This window comes from Taeniopygia guttata, chromosome 11, assembly GCF_048771995.1.
Source record: "Taeniopygia guttata chromosome 11, bTaeGut7.mat, whole genome shotgun sequence".
Lineage (NCBI taxonomy): Eukaryota > Metazoa > Chordata > Aves > Passeriformes > Estrildidae > Taeniopygia > Taeniopygia guttata.
The window spans coordinates 15,903,095-15,922,107 of record NC_133036.1 but is presented as its reverse complement, the minus strand read 5'-3'; the positions used below and the strand labels follow the sequence as shown (position 1 = coordinate 15,922,107).

At 39.5% G+C, this 19,013-nt stretch overlaps 1 protein-coding gene across 4 annotated transcripts in view; it reads right to left on the bottom strand.

Annotated features, from left to right (window-relative positions):
• DPY19L3 (dpy-19 like C-mannosyltransferase 3) overlaps positions 1–16,215 on the bottom strand; it is a 34,954-nt gene extending 18,739 nt beyond the window's left edge. The window contains exons 1-10 of one of the 4 annotated variants that reach the window (XR_003962421.4): positions 16,040–16,215; positions 14,661–14,803; positions 13,128–13,261; positions 6,706–6,796; positions 5,729–5,850; positions 5,381–5,526; positions 3,595–3,718; positions 3,011–3,145; positions 1,193–1,324; positions 102–203 (exon numbers count right to left, since the gene is read on the bottom strand). Coding sequence is in view for 3 of the 4 variants with exons in the window: in XM_030282707.4 (XP_030138567.4) it covers positions 102–203; positions 1,193–1,324; positions 3,011–3,145; positions 3,595–3,718; positions 5,381–5,526; positions 5,729–5,850; positions 6,706–6,796; positions 13,128–13,261; positions 14,661–14,763 (1,089 nt within the window). In the remaining variant the exon portion in view is untranslated. Of the gene's footprint in view, positions 1–101; positions 204–1,192; positions 1,325–3,010; positions 3,146–3,594; positions 3,719–5,380; positions 5,527–5,728; positions 5,851–6,688; positions 6,797–13,127; positions 13,262–14,660; positions 14,804–15,783; positions 15,960–16,039 lie in introns of those variants that run through there. The other 3 variants (XM_030282707.4, XM_030282708.4, XM_030282710.4) reach the window with 3 other exon arrangements.
• Positions 16,216–19,013: the final 2,798 nt, after the last annotated feature.

Below are 19,013 nucleotides of genomic sequence, written 5' to 3'. Positions count from 1 at the left end.
TTACTGCGGTTTTTGTTTAATGATATTCCTGTAGATGGTTAACAAATAGCTTTTAACATAATACAATGTGTAATTTTTGATATCAAAAATTATTTGCCTACCTTAATGAATTTATTTATTAGAAGAGTCAAGCACAGGACTAGTAGAACATGGAGGATAAGCTTCCCAAACCTATTAAGCAAGCCACCCTTTTTTAGGTTTTTCTACAAAGAAGAAAATATTAGTATTTCAGTCCTTTTTTTTTTTTTTTTTAATGTATTTGGAACAAAAGCATGCAGGGTATTTTAAACAACTGTGATCTGCTAGTCTTGAGCAGCACCAAATTTGCATTAGGGTCATTTAAGCAAAAATGGACACAGAACCAAGTAGCCAGAATAAAGATATACTTCTTGCACAAAACTGAAGAGACAATGTCATAAAAGCTTTGATCTGGCAGAGTTTTGGAAGCAACCAAAAAGCCTTTCCTTGGCAGCAGCCCTAGCATATTTACAGAACTTATTCCCTAATTTCCACAATCTTGTGTGCCTTTTGAAATACCTACTCATTACACCTTCCACTAAACATGAGAAAGGATCTTCTGGCTCCATCAGTTGAGCTCCATCAGGGTTTTGAGCAATTTTCCAGTTACAAGATCCAGATAAGCTGTTCACAGATAACTGGGAATAGGTGCAGACAATAGGAATGGCTCTGTAAACTCCTTTCTTGTGGTCAGAGACCACAATGCCAGAATCAGAAAAAAAAGAACTGTAACTACAGTAAAAAAACCCTAATCTTTGAAAGAAACAATGGATTTCAGGAAGCTGAACTCGACATGAGCCTAGCTGTCCTAGTTGTTACAGATTATTTTGTTGGAGGCAGATCCATAAATGCAAGACAAGTCCTGCTGAAACAGGTGTAAAGTCCATTTATGCAATTTTTTTTCAGGATCCAAACTGCAGCTTGCACAATGATTAATGTTAATAGCAATCATGGAATTATGATGTCTGATGTGCTTGGTTAAGCTGCAGTTAATGTAATGGAAATCATTATTTGATCAGGCAATGTTTGGGTTGCTGTATGCTATAGTAATTCCTCTAATTATTATTACTAAATGAAAATTATAATGCATCTAAATTACTCATTCAAACACACACACACACACACATATAAAAATGCTCTTTATTTAGTACTACAGAAGTATTTTGGTACCTACCTGGATTTTTCTTGCTATTAAGACAGAAACATTAAAACTTATAAGTAATGATCCAAGAATCATAGAATTGAAGAACTGCAGGACACAGACCAGCAGTAACCCAGAAATCTGAATGAGATAGAGCCATGTAACCTGTAACAATAATGAGATTTTTATGTCTATAAAACTATACAGTCATAGGTGCTTTTCTCTGAATATGCTTTAGAATTTATTTCAACATCAATTATTTTTGCAAATAATGTATCATCTTGCAGTAAATCATTACACTTAAAGCCATTACTGTATCCTTTTTATATTTATGTCCTGAACTACTTAGGTTAATATTTTATGCCCATTTTATACTTAAGGAAGCCTGATCCTATAATCAAGCATATTAACTGCTGATTATAGCTGATTGTAACTGCAGTGTGAGGAAAATATTAGTTACTTAATATTTGGAAGATGCTTTTATTTTCTTTAGTCCAAGAAGTGTTTCTGTAGCCTCTGTGATGTCTTTATGACTAAAGAGTTATGGTTCAGTGCAGTTCACCACACAAACATCACCTGCCTTCTCAAATTTTTCAGAAATAGTTCAATATAACCCCTTTTGGGTTATGCTAAACTCTGATCAATGTTCAGCCCAATGTAAACCCTAAACCCCAGCTGATTTTCTGACACAGAGGTACCAAAATATGTATTTTACCTCACAGAAAGATCCCAAGTTCAGTCTAGTGTTACAGCAGTGGTGTAAATCAGTATCTAAGAGCCCAAAAACTCCCAAGAATTCTTAGTAGTGCTTTTTTGAAGATGAGTACAGACACAGTGCGGTGAGTCTGTTTTGGGGTAACTCAGGATGACGCTGGTAATTTGCTGACTTTTAAGGCAGCTGACCAGTCACATTAAATGTTGACTTCAGCTTGCAGCTGCTGATATATTGAAGAGTTCAGAAACTTAAGTAAGTCACATTTATCTTGATATGCAGGCACCATACTAATTTTCAGTTAAGTTCAATCAGTACAGTTCAAGTCTGCTTCAAATTTAAAATGGATTTACATGAATTACTCTTCATCCTCCTGTACCCTTTCCTAAAGTTAGAACCTTTTTCAACCAGTGCAAGCTTTCACCATGCCTAAAATGATCCTGGCAGAATTTCACAGCAATATTTATGTCAAAGACAGTGTTTTCATCTTCTACAGTACATTTCTATTTTGTAAGATTGACTGTCAATGATCCCTGACCTTCTTAGTAAGACTTGTTTTATTTTCTGGCTTATCCAGCTCAGCAACACAGCAGGGGCAATGCTGTTATTCTGTGGTGAATGTCAATGCAGGCAAGACAACTGCTTCTCCCCAACAACCTGATGTTTGGCATCCTCCTCCTGTGCACAGAGCTTGGCCCTGACTGGCAAACAAGGATGCACAATGCTCGAGGCAAAACTCATACACTGCTTTGACTTCAGCTTACACAAAGATTTCCTGTGGTACTTTCTTCTTCTGGCAGCTTTGAGAGGCCATGCTAAAGCTGGCCATGCTAAAGTGGTATCAGATCAACTGTTAGGATGGTTTTTGGAAGAGTCAAATAGTGTCTAAACAAAAGTAGACAAAAATTAAATAGACATGAACTACATTCAAGTGAACAGAAACCAGAAATGGTGTTGTTTCCATCAAGCACATTTACACTTGCAGGGTTTATACACTGAGATTACTTCAAAGCACAAGGCACACAGCATTATCTGTATTCTTCTGGGCATTCAGGCCACTGCTTAGGAAAACAACTTCAAAACTGTTGGCTTTATGAAGACAAAGAAACAAAAGTAGGTTCTTTCAAAGAGAAAGTTACCTTTGCTGTGGGAAGCATGTCCAAGCAGTCCAGTATGAACAATGCCAATGCTTGTATCAGCATCATAAACTGGTTAAACTGCCAAGTCAGGCTGAAGAGAAACGTTGCTATGAATACAGCCATGAGTGCGAGCCTCTGGAAGGAGGGAACAAAGTTTTATAATTTCTTTGTTAAAACACAAAAAATCAAGCAAAAAAAAAAAACCCCGAAGAAACCAAACCAAAGCCCACCTTAATCTGGTTTTATTTTAAACCACTTTTAAAACACTGAATCTTCTAACTGCAATAACAGCTTGGAGGATAACAAACATTTTATTACAGTTACAAATTCTTGACTTATTCCTGTGTTTTATTACTGCAATACCATCTGCAAGAAAACAGTGAGATCTCAGATAGTTCCATCCCCCAGATTAAAATGCAATACTTGTTTTACTGTGGTATAAATAGTGGTTACTTGATCAAAATGAGGAGTGGTAACTCAACTGTGGGTAAAAGAAACTGTATCACCCATTTGCTTTATTCTTGCAGATCAGGACAGTTCTCTGTTACCGAGTTTATTGTGTCATACTTGTCAGAAATACTCACTTGTTGAGCAGGCTGTAGATGATTTCTGAGTAGGTATGTGATGGCTGCTATCTGAACAGCAAAGAATGGCAGTGCCCAGTTCTCCCTTAAAGGAATGGTGAATTCTACCCTTGTAGTATCTACTCTGTACAAAACAGAGAGTTTCTCAAATTTAAAATCAAGCAAACACTTGGTGACAGACAGCTTGCAATGACAAACATCTTTGTGCTATTTTAACTCCTTATTTATAAAAATGGAGGCTCTACACTCCAATTCTTTCAACACACCTGGTTCTGAAAATAAATCACTATGAAGGTTCTGCAAGTTATCCATTGTTTCTGCATCTCAAATGATGTACTTGAGTTTCACTAACTGTAAAAAACATACACTATGGATTACATCTTACTTATGAAGCACATCTTGGGTAATTTAGAAATGACAAATACACCCCAAACTAAAAGCACTCACAAAATACAGCTTGTGGATTTCCACAGGACAAGTCACATTACTTCATTTTTTGCTTTGCAAATACACATATAAGAATAAAACAGGACATAATTTTTACTGTGATCCCAATGACTTGAGTATGAAGACAGTTTAATTGATTATGAGCTTTTGGTCATTTTTTGAAGCTTTTGAACATATGAAATATGTGATGGAAGATTTCCCCAAAGGATGGTCATTTGCAAAACCTGACTTAAAAGCTATAAACAAAGGATTCTCTTTTTCCTGGTGTAGAGGAAATATTTGCTAAAAAGGCAAATAGGCAACATATCTGAGACATGCTTAGCTGGAGAAAGAACGTGTCTAAATGGAATTATTCAGTAGTCTCAGATTCAATTACTCTGGACAGAAAGGCTTCATCCAAATCCATTCTATGCACTTATTATATTGCATAAAGGAAACAAGCTCTCACTTTTCACCAATTATCAGAAAGATGGACAAATTTGCTCCAGATATTCTGTAAATGGAAGAGATGACCTCATGAAAGAAATGTGTGAAATACTGTACATTGCATGTGGCTTTTAATTACTTTTATATTTGGAGAAAGAAACATCTTGCCTCCATACACTGGTAATTATTCTGTAGTGTATGTGCTTGCAGAAAAATTCCTTCAGAGCTGCTCATTAACATATCAAACATTTCTGGTAGAACCAAGACTGTATTTTTATTTTCTTGAGCAATTTCCAGGTAACAGCCAATGTCACCAGTCTTAGCTTCATGCCAGCAGCTTAATTCTGGCATAAAGCCAGTTCTTAGGTTTTTATCTCCAAACTGATAATATTCAAGTGGTAAAGCACTAGGACAGTTCAATTATCATGTTTTTTATCTGAGGCTTAGTGCAGGAAGTGGCTACAGGAATAAGGGGAGAGAGAAGCTGAACTTCAGATGAGCTGAGGTTGTGGAAGGAACCCCTGGAGGCAGGTGTGGGGCAGTGAGGAGACACCTGAAGGGCTTTCATGCAGGTGTTTTAACACCTGAGAGATCCTAGGCTGGATAAGACAGGGTACATCACCTGGAACTCCAGACACATCTGAAAGATGTCACTTTCAGAGACTACTTTTAGGACAAAATTTTCTACTCAAACTTCCAGAACCTTTAAAAACCCAGTCTGATATGTCAGCTCTTTTCTGATTATTTTCTAATTATTTTTTGTTATTTAAACGTGCTTTCCATCTTCTGTCTAATTGGAAAGAGGCCTTATAGTTTCATGTTTTGTCCAATTAATCATGCAGTTAAAGCTTTAATGCCTTACCTTTGAAACTAGGTAAAATTTTAGAAAGATTAAATGTTTCATCTGACTTACCTGTTTGTAATATACCAGCAAGCTGCCAACAACCCTGAAAGCCATGTTCCACTAAGAAGCCAGCTTGTTACATACAGAGCAATGACATAAACTGCCTGAAGTCCAAACAAAGTGTAGATATAAAAATAAACAGGCTCTAGGTATTGCTGTAAAACACAAGAATACTGATGTTGACATTAAAACACTCACAGGGGGGAATTATACTTAGTATGAATTAGGTTTTGCTTTTACAAATTAAAAAGGTATCAGGAATATTTCTAATTAGAATATATCTACAAAGGGGAGCTAAGATGCACTGCGCAATCTTCATAATGCACTTACAATCTAAAGCCATAAATAAATGCCTACCTGAATTGGAAGAATCCTATACAGAATGCTGAGAAACACCTCCTGGTAAACATTCATTCTTTCAAGTATGTTAATTGTCCTCACAGATTCAGTTTTATTGTCATATACTAAACCATGTAAACCTTAATGATAAAAAGAAATTGAAATAGGAGATTGTCATTTTCCCCCTCCATCTTCATTTGAACAGTGAATAACTTTTTCAAAGGTATTTTAGGATTTCTCATCAGACACTGCAAACTCTGAGTCAATGATTCAGAACATTTTACCTCTGAATCAACATGACCTTCTGAGGTCTTCAGCTTCCCTGCTTCAAATGTGACTCACAGTGATAATTCAAGTACTATATATTTAGTAGTGTATAAAACATTTATTTTTATACTTCCATCCCCAGCATAGAATCTGTGGTACCTTCTGGATCCTGAGAACTGTTCTTGGCACTACTTTAATCACAGGTGAAGTTATTATTGAAAAATGTGTAGTATAAGCAATATTGCTAAGGGGAAACAGTTGAATATCTAGAAAACTTGAGACTGTCAGAGAAAGCCCCATCACTGTATATGACTTCCTTGGAAGCTGCTCCTTGTGTCAACTGTCCAGGAATACAGCAAAAAACATTGCCCCTTCCCAGAAATAGCTCATGTCTCAAATTAAACAAGAGAAGAATAAAAATGAAAGTAATAAACTGAATAAACCAGCAAGCTGAAACCTGAACAGATATGGAAGTTCTCCCTCAAAGTGACTGCCTTCATCAGCATGTGAAGGTGTGGCACAGAAATCAATGCACCACAGTGAAATTTATTATGTCCATAACTTAGTGGCTCCCTGGCGCAGGAAGAGAATAAATCTGTCTCCAGTACAATTGTTACACTATCTTTCATAGTTATGGTATGCCCTGTTCTCAATTATACTTGGAAAAAAAAACCCCAACCAAACCTACAAATAGACAGCTGCAAAACTTACTTTACAATTTACAATACCTTGCTGTATGGAAGCAGCCTGAATCATCTGTTTGTAGTACGAATAATAAAGTCCACACTCAGTTCTGAATGAAATTTCTCTTTCGACCTCCTGCAAGTGAAGTTCAACAGTAAATTCACTTTCCATTTCCTTTTCACCATCATCCAAAGCTGCCTTCAACTCCAATTCCTGCTGCACCAGGGAAAGTGACCTCCAGAGAGCCTCCAGTCCTTGGGTTTCACATTCTAAGCAATTTACTTCAAATAAAGGTAAACACACATGGACAACTTAGGGCGAGAGGCAAACGGCTGGGGTGTAGATGACTCTTTTAACTGGGGAAATGTACAAGATTTTTGTGATTCTGATATGCTGCCTGGGAATATTTTGGGCCTTTCACTACTTTTGTGCAATTTGACAAGTTTAGATTAGCACAGTGGCCCACAGCTGGGCTGCAAAGCTGCACATCCCTGCTTTGTGCATTTAACCTTTTCTCCCAGATGTAGTTATCCCTTTGTGTTCCACGGCTTTGCCAGCTCAAGGCTCAATTAATTCAGTGTGGGGGCTGCACCATGGTGCCAGGGATATTTCAGCTGGCAGGGCATGCTGCTGCCCACTTTTTCAACACTGCTTTTTGCAGGAAGCCAGCTGGCATCGCTCTCATTCTTAAATTACAGGTGAAAGGGAAAGGGATCTCTAGTTGGCTTTAGGATGCGGTGAACTAATTTCTAATTTAAAATGTTCAAATTATTTAAACTAGATACACTTCAAACCAGTTACATTTCAAGCTATGCCTTTTTCTTGGCTGATAGTGCAGCAGATGGGGTCTAGTAAGATCTGAAAGCTCTTTGCTTTGGAATGCACTTCCTTTTGTTACCCCATTAGTTGTGAAGATCTAATGAAATTTAACAAATCCACAGCTTTGGGCAACCACATTAAAACAGAGACAACCAATCTGATGAGAACTAACAATTGTCTTATACAGAATTATTCTATTATTAGTGATCTTTTTGGTAATTTGTATAATAACATCCCAGCAAATGTATCTCCTAAGCAGTAAGTTAGAAAAGGTCTCTATCCACTTAGAAAAAGTTCATACCAAGGTTTGAAAATCCAGTGAAATCCCTGTATGTGGTATGTGCAAGTCACTAAAAAAATTGTGTGATTTATAAAAATAACCTTATGAATTCATCTTTCTATACAAAAGAATGTTACTGAAATAACAGAATATTACTTTTTCAGAGACTTGTATGAATGCCACTCTTGTTAATGCAACCTTGCACAAAACCCCAAGACTTCCAACTTTCTCATACAGTCCCAACTCCTATGCTGGAGCAGAATCAATTCTATTTCAGAGCTAACATAAAGCTTGACAAAAAAAATCATGTTTTTCTTTCCTCTGTTGCCCAGTAGAGGTTCTTATCTCAAATCATGTGTTTTATTGGAGTCAATTGTTGACAAACCAGTATTAGTTCTGGTCTGAGAAAAGCCAATAGATAAAACCACAAGTGATTCAATCTAAATTCAGAATTAAACCCTCACAGCTGCCCTGTGACATATAAATCATCATCATACCAAAAGCCACACACTTAGCAAATTGAGAGTGCTGGATTTTAAACAAGCTCTAGTTTCAAATTCATCACTGCTGGAAAGTTTTCTGATACCAAAAAGTGGCTGACTCTTAAATGCTCATAAAGAAAAGAACAAAAGAGAATGCTAACATTTGGAATTTATTAGGGGGGAAAGAGAAGACACAGAGGGGGATCTAATTAGCAAAAATGCATTCAAACATGATTAATTTGTAATCCTGGCACCAGCTGTATTCAACCAAATGCTATACTTTATGAGACAAACACTAGTGTGTTTTACATCTGTTTCATGCTAAGATAACATCTGTTTTAGTCACTGAAAAGACTTTTCCAGTTCTACAGCAATTTATACTTTTCCTAGCATTCCATGTCAATAAAAACATACAGACTTATGGGTAAATATTGTGAGAGCACATGCTTATCTGTCTGTATAGTCCCTTTGTGAGGTTGTAACAAAGAAGTTATCACTGTTCCAAGGGAAAAATAAGGAACACATTCCTCTGGGACACACAGAGAGCTGCTTATTATTTCAATTTATGCAATTGTATCCTAATAATATTAAGCTTTCACGACCAAATACAAAGGACTTTCTCTCAAGGGCAGTGCAAAATTTTAGAGCTTATGATTCCTCAAACTCCTTAAGCAAGTCCTTCAGAATGCTGAGCAAGCAGCCAAAGTATGAGTTGAGTTTTTCTATAAATAATGAGCATAAATAAAGCTCCAATTACTTTTCTTTTTTTGAGATAGCTAAAACAAAATTTGTGTAATTGAAACTATTTATTACTTTTCAATTTAAGACCAGGAAGATTTGAACATTTTCTCAACACACAGCTGCTGTCAGCGTTCCCAGTTGAGAACAAGCCTTCAGCAAATGTATTTAATCCTTTGAAAGCTTTCCTGGCTGGTTAACCTCAAGCCCATCTGTTTGAAGGCATGTTCCAGATCAGATGTGATCCACAGTAAAAGTACCCCTAACACCTCAACAGGCACTTCTGTGCAAAAAAACTGCCAAAGTCCTGCATGCCCTCCTTCCCTTCATGCCTGAGCTGTCACTTTGTGCAGCTCTCATTACCTGCTTCCCTGCTTTTCTTCATAGAGTCATTTTGTTTGGGGCTGGAAGGGACCTGAAAGCCCATCCAGTGCCACCCCCTGCACTGTCCCAGGCTGCTCCAAGCTCCAGTGTCCAACCTGGACATTTCCAGGGATCCAAGGGCAGCCACAGCTTCTCTGGGTTTGCATTCAAAATGTAAAAAGGGAAAATATGAGCACTTCACAGACTAAATTCTTACAATTTTGTATTTTCATCCCTGACTTCCTGCAAGCAGCAATTTTATTCAAAGGAAAAATCAGTAACAGTATCTAAATGCTTACACAGAAGGGATGAAGAAGAAATGAATGCTCTGAAGTTTATCTGTTTTTCTTACAGTATTAATTTGCTCCGTAGCCTTGGCTTATTCCTTTTCAAAGTGTCTTCAGAATTTGCATTTGAACAAGCAATGGCTGACAGGAGAGCTGGCCCCCCATACTGTTATTTGCATAGCAGATTTTGTTCCCAAAAGATGCTATACTGGAGGGGCAGCCACTAAACTGCTACTGAAAATCACTTAAAATAGACAAGTCATTTCAGATGTGTTATGCCAGAACATTTACAGAAAACTGAGAAGGATTTTTGGATAAGAAATCTGTTTTGATTTCCACTATCACAAACAGAAATGTTTGTTGGTTTATTGTATATGAGAAGGGACTCAAATTTTTTTCTTCAAAATTAGTTGATCAATTTAAGTGATTATAACCTGTGAACCCTGCTGGAAGGGGACACAAACACAGCTCCTGACTAGGTGTTAGATATACTGAATCTTTTCTGGTTTGGTTTTTTTTGGTCATTCTTTCAGGAAGTCTTGAAATAAAAAAATAAAAGGAGCAATTGTGTACTTCCTTCATTGCATAAACCACTCTTCAAGATGTGCTTTTTCAGTTTTTCTGGTAAGAAAACAATTGTACATCTTTCTCCTGTGACCATGGCTAATGGATAATAGCAGGCACATTTACCAGCAAACAAGAACAAGACTCACACAGAGAGCAGCAGCTGAAATCAATGCACTGTTGAAAGCCATATTCAAAATACAGCAAAACAGTTTAACAACGACCAGACAGTTTTTCTACTTGGGTGAACCATTGCTGGAAGACACCCAAAACTGAACTGGCTTTCGATGAATTGCAATTGAAATTACAGAAAGGCAATCACTGCAAGTGTGTGTGCAAGTCCTGACTCCAATTATTTAGGAGTTAGGAATCATGACTTTGCATAATAAACTCTTTTTACTTCAAATTTTTAGGGTTGACTACAACTGTCTACTTTTTAAATACGCAGTTCTGGTGTTTGTGTATCAGTAGGGTCTTCAGAAACAAAATTCCACCTTTTGCACCTAAAAGGTGCAGATACAAACATCTGCCTGGTGCAAAAGTGTCAGAAAAACACTGCAGACCTTCCTCAAATAGAAAACTACCTTCATATAAAAGAAAATAAAACAAAACAGGTCTCCCATTACATCTCTGTATTAATTAAGTTGCTACACAAACCCTTCTGGGCATGAATTCTTATCTGACTAATTGTAGCTTATTGGATGAAAGGAACAAAGTTAAGGGGAATAATACACTGTTATATAATTTTTGTATCAGATTTCAGCAACATAAATCCTCAAATTTGCCCCATTTACAGCAAATTAAGGGTGACTGAAGTCAGGAGTTTAAAATACATGGAAATAGAACCGATTTAGATTTTTTATTTTCTATGTTGCAGAGCAGTGGTGATGTTCTACTGTATTTCACAGGCATGGGGGTTAATAAAACATTGGACGTGCATTTGGAATGTATCCATTTATTCTAGGTTATGTTCAATGAAAATATAATGAAATGAGACTACCTCTGCATTTCACTAAGCAAGGCATGCAATAATTGTGGGGCAAGGATTAGACTACAGTTCTCCCTTCCCAGAATCTGGGCACAGGTATGAACTAAAATAGAACTTACACTTTTCAAACTTTTGCAAAGTTTGGTTAATACCTGCAAAAATATATGCTTTGGCTAAACTATAAAGTGTTAGAGAAGAAAGCACCTTGTCCGCTTATTTTCTATGTGCTTTTTGAGGGTCTGATCTTTCTTAATATACAGTATGTGCTGTAATGACAAGATTAGCCAGTTGAGAAGTGCTGGAAAACATGTGCATACCCCTGCAGAGACCACACTTCTACACACAGGCACAGACACAGCTGTGGGTTGTTTTACAGATACAGGGATGAGCCTTCCTGCCTCAGCTTTGCAGGAAATTTCAGACTCTTCATATGCACTCTTCTCTTCCCCTGCTACTCCTAAAGCAGTATTTTGTTTAAAATGTGCACTGTGTAGTCTGCACATGCATGCTCTGGTGGAGATCACATCCCTCTGAAGAAGAGACAGTGAGAACAGAGAGTGTCTGCAGCTCTTCCTCCTTTACCCTGCTGCTAAATGAACTTATTGCCTTTTAGAATCTTTCCTTGAAATTGGCTGAAATTGCTCTTGTTGCAGTGTTACCAGCTATCCATCACCTCCATGGGATGAAATAACAGCTACATAGATAATCCAGAGTACAAAAAACGAGAGGGGTTTATTTCAGTTTTGATATCTAGTGGCATTCTAGTGTACTTCAAATAAAAACAGTAATTATCAAATAAAACGACTGTTTCACCTATTGAGGGGACAACTTAATTACAACTACAGAACTGCTTATTTCAGTCAGCTCTGTGCTCCTCTGGGTCAGTCTGACAGAATAAAAAAGATGTATCCACTATGTTCATAGATTGCCACAAGCCCATGCCTGCTTGTACTTGGAAATACACAACACCTTGAATTTATTCACTGCTTGCTTTTGGAAGGAAAAGGCAAACCCAAGGTGCACCTTCAATAAATTGAGTACAATCTTTCTATATAATCAATGGAAGATAAGTGTGGGCACAACACAGTAATACATGTATAATACAGCAGCAACTGTTGCAGGAAATGCAAATTATTTGTATTAGGGGAATACAAATATTTCTGGGCCACAAAAAGTGTGTAGCATAGAAAAGACATATTGCAAGGCAAGTATTCCAGTTAAATATATGTAATCTTTGAACAAAACAATACACAGATCTAAGAGAATGGATCTTAGGCATTTGAAAGGGAAATGACTCACCTGTTCTTTTCTCTGGTTAAATTTAACTGTGGGTACAGCTGCATTATTTTCTCTGCAGTGATTCTATGAAAAAACTAGTCAGTCCTGGATCTTGGGAATAGTTGGGTTGACATTAGTGAATGGCCAAAACGTGTTTTGAGGTTTGCACATTTAGGATGACATTATATAAAATTAGTTTTGAATACCAAGAGACTGTCCCTAAACTGTATTACAAAATAATATTACAACGGTGGAAATACAATTCAGGAACTGTGTTCCAGGATTTTGCATATTTTTTCTTTTACCTGTTGGTTTTTATTTTAATTTTAGATTGCTTTCAATAAAATTAAGATGATTATAGAAAAACATACAATTAAATGTTGAAATTCTACTGTAGATAAAGATCAATTTTTGGAAGAATCATAGCTACAACTCAGAAAGGAGCTCTCTAGAAATATTTTTAGAGAAAAAATTGGGGACAGGTATTTATAGAACTGATGAAGTATGGTGGGAAGGGAAGCACAGCTTTTTTTAAACTGAATTTTTAAAAATGAAATATTCTTGTATTGAGCGGGTTGCAAGACAAATTAAAAAAAAAGAAATTTCAACTAATGCTCATATTAACACTCCACAAAACCACTGATGAAACTAGGAAAATTATCATTACCTTGATATTGGAAAACCACAGGTCATTTTCATGCAGTGTAGCCACATAAACAGAAGTGAGAAGTCCAAGAGAGATGGCAACAATTCCACCAACAGTTATGGAGAGTATGTTCCACACCTTTCCACCTGGAGGATCTTGAAAGCAAAATATTTCAGTCTGTAACTGTGAGACATATTGTTTTGGAAAGCCATTTATCCATTGCTTATGCCAATACAGTTTACATTCTGCAGGTAACAGAACACCTGGTTTTAACACATATTTTGTTATTATTTTCTCAAGTAGGAAAATCAGAGTATTTTAATTACATACAGAGTGAAATAAAGTGTGCCTTAGTCGGTATACTTTAAATTTAAGAACACAATGATCCTATACATGTTTAGCTCAATGCCATAACTAATTTTTAAATCTGAACTGAAATATCTTCCAGAACTTTTGAAATTCAAGCAATACAGCATGACTGATGACAAAGCAAGAAATTCACAAGAAAGGTCTAAAAGCAGCCGCCTTTGGCGGGTGGGGAGGTGCTCAGTTTTTGTAAAAAACAACAGTGAAGGTTCAGTAGCCTCACTAAATAGCCACACAGAGACTGAAGAGCAGCCAAAGCAGCCTTTGGTGGTGGGGTCATGCTCTGAACTGCAGATGGGCTCCTCTGACACAGGAGCGAGGGCAGGGATGGGATGATGGCAAAGAAAAGATGTGTCTGACCTCCAGCCTCACTGTGCACTTCCATTCCTGGGGTATGGTCAATGTTAATGTCAGGTTCAATATGGATTATTGATCTGGAATTGTGTCTTTGAAATGCCTATTTTATACTGCGTGTGACATCTGCTGAAGGGTTCCAACTCTGTAATTCCATGGAACCGAGGGCTGGGCTGCAGATCTATGACCACTTGCCCTTTTTATATATGTGTTTGTGCAGAAACATCAATCCATTCACATTCCCAAATTCAGAGAAACATTTAGAATTTAGATCAAAATATCCCTTAAAATAAATTAATCCAAAAATTCCCCAAAAACCAAGGAACTTTGTCAGCTCTAAAGCTTTCATTCCATATATAAAAATGTCAGATTTTCATTACGTAAACAGATCCTGGAATTAAGACACTTAATGACTCTCTTTAAAATTTACCTAACCAGTGTCCTATAAATTAAAAGCAGACGTTTGCAATTAAATTCAGATTTTACATGCAACCTGACTATTTTTATGTACATTCCATCAGTTATCTTCAAATCCTTTTATGTTACCAATGATTTGGACTGGGGTTCTTTGAAGAACTTTGGATGGCTACATACAAGCTGAGAGCGTGTCACCAATAATAAATAGAAAAAACAATTTAAATTAAGATTTTAAAACAGAGATAAGATTGACATGCAGCAATCTGCATGAGACCCTCTGTCTCATCCAATTAATTTTGGTGCTATTCAAGTATGGAAATGCATTTAACACATGCCTAGCTCTGAGCTGTGCTTAGGACAGATCAAAACCAAAACATACTAAAAAGCCATAATGTCACTTTGTTTTTCATTACTCACCAGGCAGAATTTTTCCATCAGGCTTCACATTTGTCTCCTCTGAAGGCTGATCTTCAGCTGCTTCTGTGCCTTTTCCAACCCTTCTCTGTCTTATGGTTGTCATGATGTCAGTCACTTTAATTCATTATTCTCCAGCCTGACTCCTAAATGGACACACACAAGCAATGCATCTTCCTACCCAAGCAGTCACTTGATACTGTATGAAATATGTGAAAATAAAACCACATCTTACTGACATCAAAGACTTTGACTTCTGGAACTCCACTGTACATAAAGTCTATCTTAGCAAAATGCAAGGTTTTTCTTTAAATCTCACTCAGCAAATTATAGAAAACATTATCTTCGAATTATAAAGACTAATGTTCACTATTTCACATACTCTTGAACAGGTTTTCAGAAAGATTCGTTATTTTGACTGCTCTCAGTTTTTTACCCCTTGACTCAAAACGCACACCAGGCTCCCTTTTTTAAAAAATCTAATCCCTTCAAAGAAAAAATCGTTTTTTCAGCCAATTTTAATTGGGTGCCTAAAATATGAAGCCAAATCATTTCAATCCTGCCTTTCAGGAAACACCCAAAAAAGGGGATCAAAATGATGCAAAAACGATGCCAGAGAACACTTGTGTTATAAAAACCTAGAGGCAGCGTTAACAGAGCAGTTGATGCTTTCCACGCCGCAGAATTGGAGAGCATCCCCAGCCCAAAGCTGGGGCAGCCCCGGCCGGGCGCTCTGGGCTGGGGACGCGCACGGAGCCGCTGTCACCGGCCGGATCCATCCATCCATCCATGCATCCATCCATCCATGCATCCATCCATCCATGCATCCATCCATGCATCCATCCATCCATGCATCCATCCATCCATCCATGCATCCATCCATCCATCCCTCCCCGGGGCACCGCCCGCTCCAGCCCGGAGCAACAGCTGCTCCCCGCGCTGCTGCACCTGCCGGCTGCGGGGACACGCGGGGACACACAGGAACACACAGGGACACACACACAGGGACACAGCCTCAGCCGCACAACTTCGTGTGAAGCTCCCGCAGCGGGTCAGCCTCGCCGCCTCCCCACGCACCCGGGAACACACGCGGGCTCACGTCCTGCCAGAGCGGCTTTGCACACACCTGACAATTCATCAACAAAGGCAAGACGCTCATCCCCGCCCCGCCGGCCGTGCCAGCGCTCCTCGCACGGCGCTGCCGCTGCCCCCGGCCCCGCCGCCGCGGAGAGCCGGGCCCGGGGCAGGGCAGGGGCAGGCCCGGGGCAGGGCAGGGGCAGGGCAGGGCAGGGGCAGGCCCGGGGCAGGGCAGGGGCAGGCCCGGGGCTCCCGCGGCTCCCGCGGCCTGCGCGGCTCCCCCCGCCCGCTCCCGGCCCCGCTACCTGCGGCCGCTGCTGCTGCGGAACCGCCCGGGCCCCGAGCGGCCACGGGCAGGGGAAGCGACGGGAAAAGGGGAAGGGAAAGGGGAAGGGGCGGGCGCGGCGCTCGGCCCTGCCGGGCGGAGACCGAGCGCCGGGGCGGGCACAGCCGCCCGTCACAGGCCCGGCCCCCGCCCCGGCTGCCTCCCGGTTTGAACGGGCCGGGGCGGGCGAGCGGCGGAAATCCGGCACGGCCGAGCAGCCCCGGCACAGGGCGGCACAGCCCCGGCACGGCCCCGCACGGCCCCGGCACGGCCCCGGCACGGCCCCGGCACGGCCCCGGCACAGGGCGGCACGGCCCCGGCACGGCCCCGGCACGGCCCCGGCACGGCCCCGGCACAGGGCGGCACGGCCCCGGCACGGCCCCGGCACAGGGCGGCACGGCCCCGGCACGGCCCCGGCACGGCCCCGGCACAGGGCGGCACGGCCCCGGCACGGCCCCGCACGGCCCCGGCACGGTCCCGGTCCCGCTCCGCGCCGCCCCAGGGGCTGAGGGGCTGCGGACCCTCCCCACGAGGTCCCGCTTCGGAGGCTGCTTTACTCAAGTACTGCCCTAGAATTCATTTGTAGTGTTTTTTTTAAATGTATTCCTCACCACTGCTCTCCCCCCGGTATAGTACTGTATATGTCTGACTTTAAAATTTAAATTAGGGCTGCGTGTTCTGTTCAACGCGTTATAAGCTCCACTGTATTTCTTGCTTAACTGCACCATAAACGTTTAAAGGGGGAAAAGACCTTTTGTAGCTGGAAGATGAAGGCAATGCCAGACTTTGTTCTACTTAATGGGTACGACCTACCCCTGCAGTAAGTCTTGATTGTAAGTTTTACTTGCGCTGTCTTTAGTGATTGTAGAAGAAACCATGCCCCATGAAGCTGTAACCAACAAACCGACTCCAGGTCCCATCACGGAATGCTGATTTCCCAATAATCCATACAAATTCTGTGGAATTGTCGGGGAGAGAGTTCACTTCTTCAGGACAATAATTAGTTATTTTCCATCACACTTTTAAAGCACAGCAGTACTTTTTTTTTTTTTCCCCTCTCATTGCACAACCTTGGTTCATTGAAAAACTTAGTATTTCAAGCAGGAAGAGCCATGAAATTCATAGAAAGTATGCTCAGAGACAGCAAGAAAATGAAGTAGCAATCATCCTGATCATTCTGAATTTTGACGCCATTGACACTAGAAATCAGGAAATTTTTCAGTATCTGCTCTTCGTGCTTATTTTGTTTTGTAAGTATTTTTTAGAATCAACAGAATTGTCTTACTTCCTATGATCAAGTTCTCAAAATATTTAAACATTTCTACTGTAAGTCAATTTACGGCCATGCTTCTTTTGGTTTTGGGTTTGGTTTTTCTGAGCAATAAGGTAGGCCATACATTTGTGGGGAATGCTCAAAATAAGAATGAAAACTAAATAAATATGTGCCTTACCATGGGCAATAGATTTACCTTCCTTTTGTCACTGCCGCATCCTAGATGTCATGTGCTTGTTGAACACATTATATATGTACAAGAAATTTTACAGTGTAGATAAACACCTTGAGTGCATGCAGGTTTTTGTGTAAAGCAGATAATGTATTTGCATTTCTAAGAAAGGGGATGCTGTGGAAGATATTTCCTGGAATAACAGTTCTACTTCTCCACTACTTGTAAAGAGGCCAATGCAAAGTAAATTTTACAAGAACAGGCAGTTACAGAAATTGTTTATAAAGCATTATCAGTGAGGAGCTTCAGAAGTCCCTGATAAGGGAGGAGTTATCTTAATTCTCCTGTGTTTTATGACCCCGTGCATGGATGTAATGGATTTATATGTGCTAAGTCACTGTACTCAGCTGAAGTTTTCTATTTTGTGGAGTGATGCACAGGACCAACAGTACAAATCTCACTGACATTTCTGAATATTAACACAATATACACTGCAGAAAAGTGTTATTAGAACTAAAAAGTTTCTGTAATATAAAAGTGCTACACAGCTTTACACAGTTGTTAATGTATCTAAATGCTCAGCTATCACCTTCTGTCTGAAATACTAATACTTACTGTTCAAGTTTCAAATAGCAGTAGATTAGATACTAGAGGAAATAAAAAATGCATTTTTTCCTCAATTCTGTATATTTTAACAAGTAATTTCCTGTTGCAATAAGTGTTTAAGTGCAGCACTAGGAAAAAAGTTATTATTTAACATATTCTCGCTAAAACAATTTATTATTTCAGCAACATCTGTTGATAAAAATTTAATGTTTCAAGTGTGAGAATACAGAAGAACTAAAGAGCTTCCAGATGGATGTTAATATCTAAAAGTTGTATTATAAAATGTAAATTAAAAGTCACCAAACTGTAGCTTGCAATCAATAATACTGATGATTATATCATAACTGTATTGTTATAATACTGTTGCAATGCTGGCTTCTTACTTGCCAAAATAGCGAAAGGATATTTAACAATATTCTGTTTGCTCATTCTGTTCCAACTAGATGGAAGTAGCAGAGTGTTCATGTTGGCACCAAGTTAGCCACAATCCCAGCAAGTGCCAAACATCTACAAACAGGAAATGGTTGGAAGAAACTTTAAATTCAGTTTATTTGTGTTTTCTCTTGGATTGCACTGTAGAAAGAGCTACCATGAACTAGAAAAGCAGAGGACTCAAGTTCTGCCCCAGTAAATTTTAAGTCTAAACCTGCTGTTCAGCAGCCGTGTGGTAGGTGGCAAATATGGCAAATTTCTGGGTTCTCGCTTTTCTCAACTTTTAAAGCTTGTCAGGGTCCTGAAGTTTTTGCTTTTGGGCAAATCTTGTCTTGACCAATTGTGAATTTATTAGCTAGCTAACCTTACATCAGTTCTACTGGTGTGTCCCTTCCTGGTGAGACAGCTCTTCTCCAAACAGGCCTCAAGGGATGCAGAACAAAGGCTCCCTGTGCTGCATCAGCTTTCTGC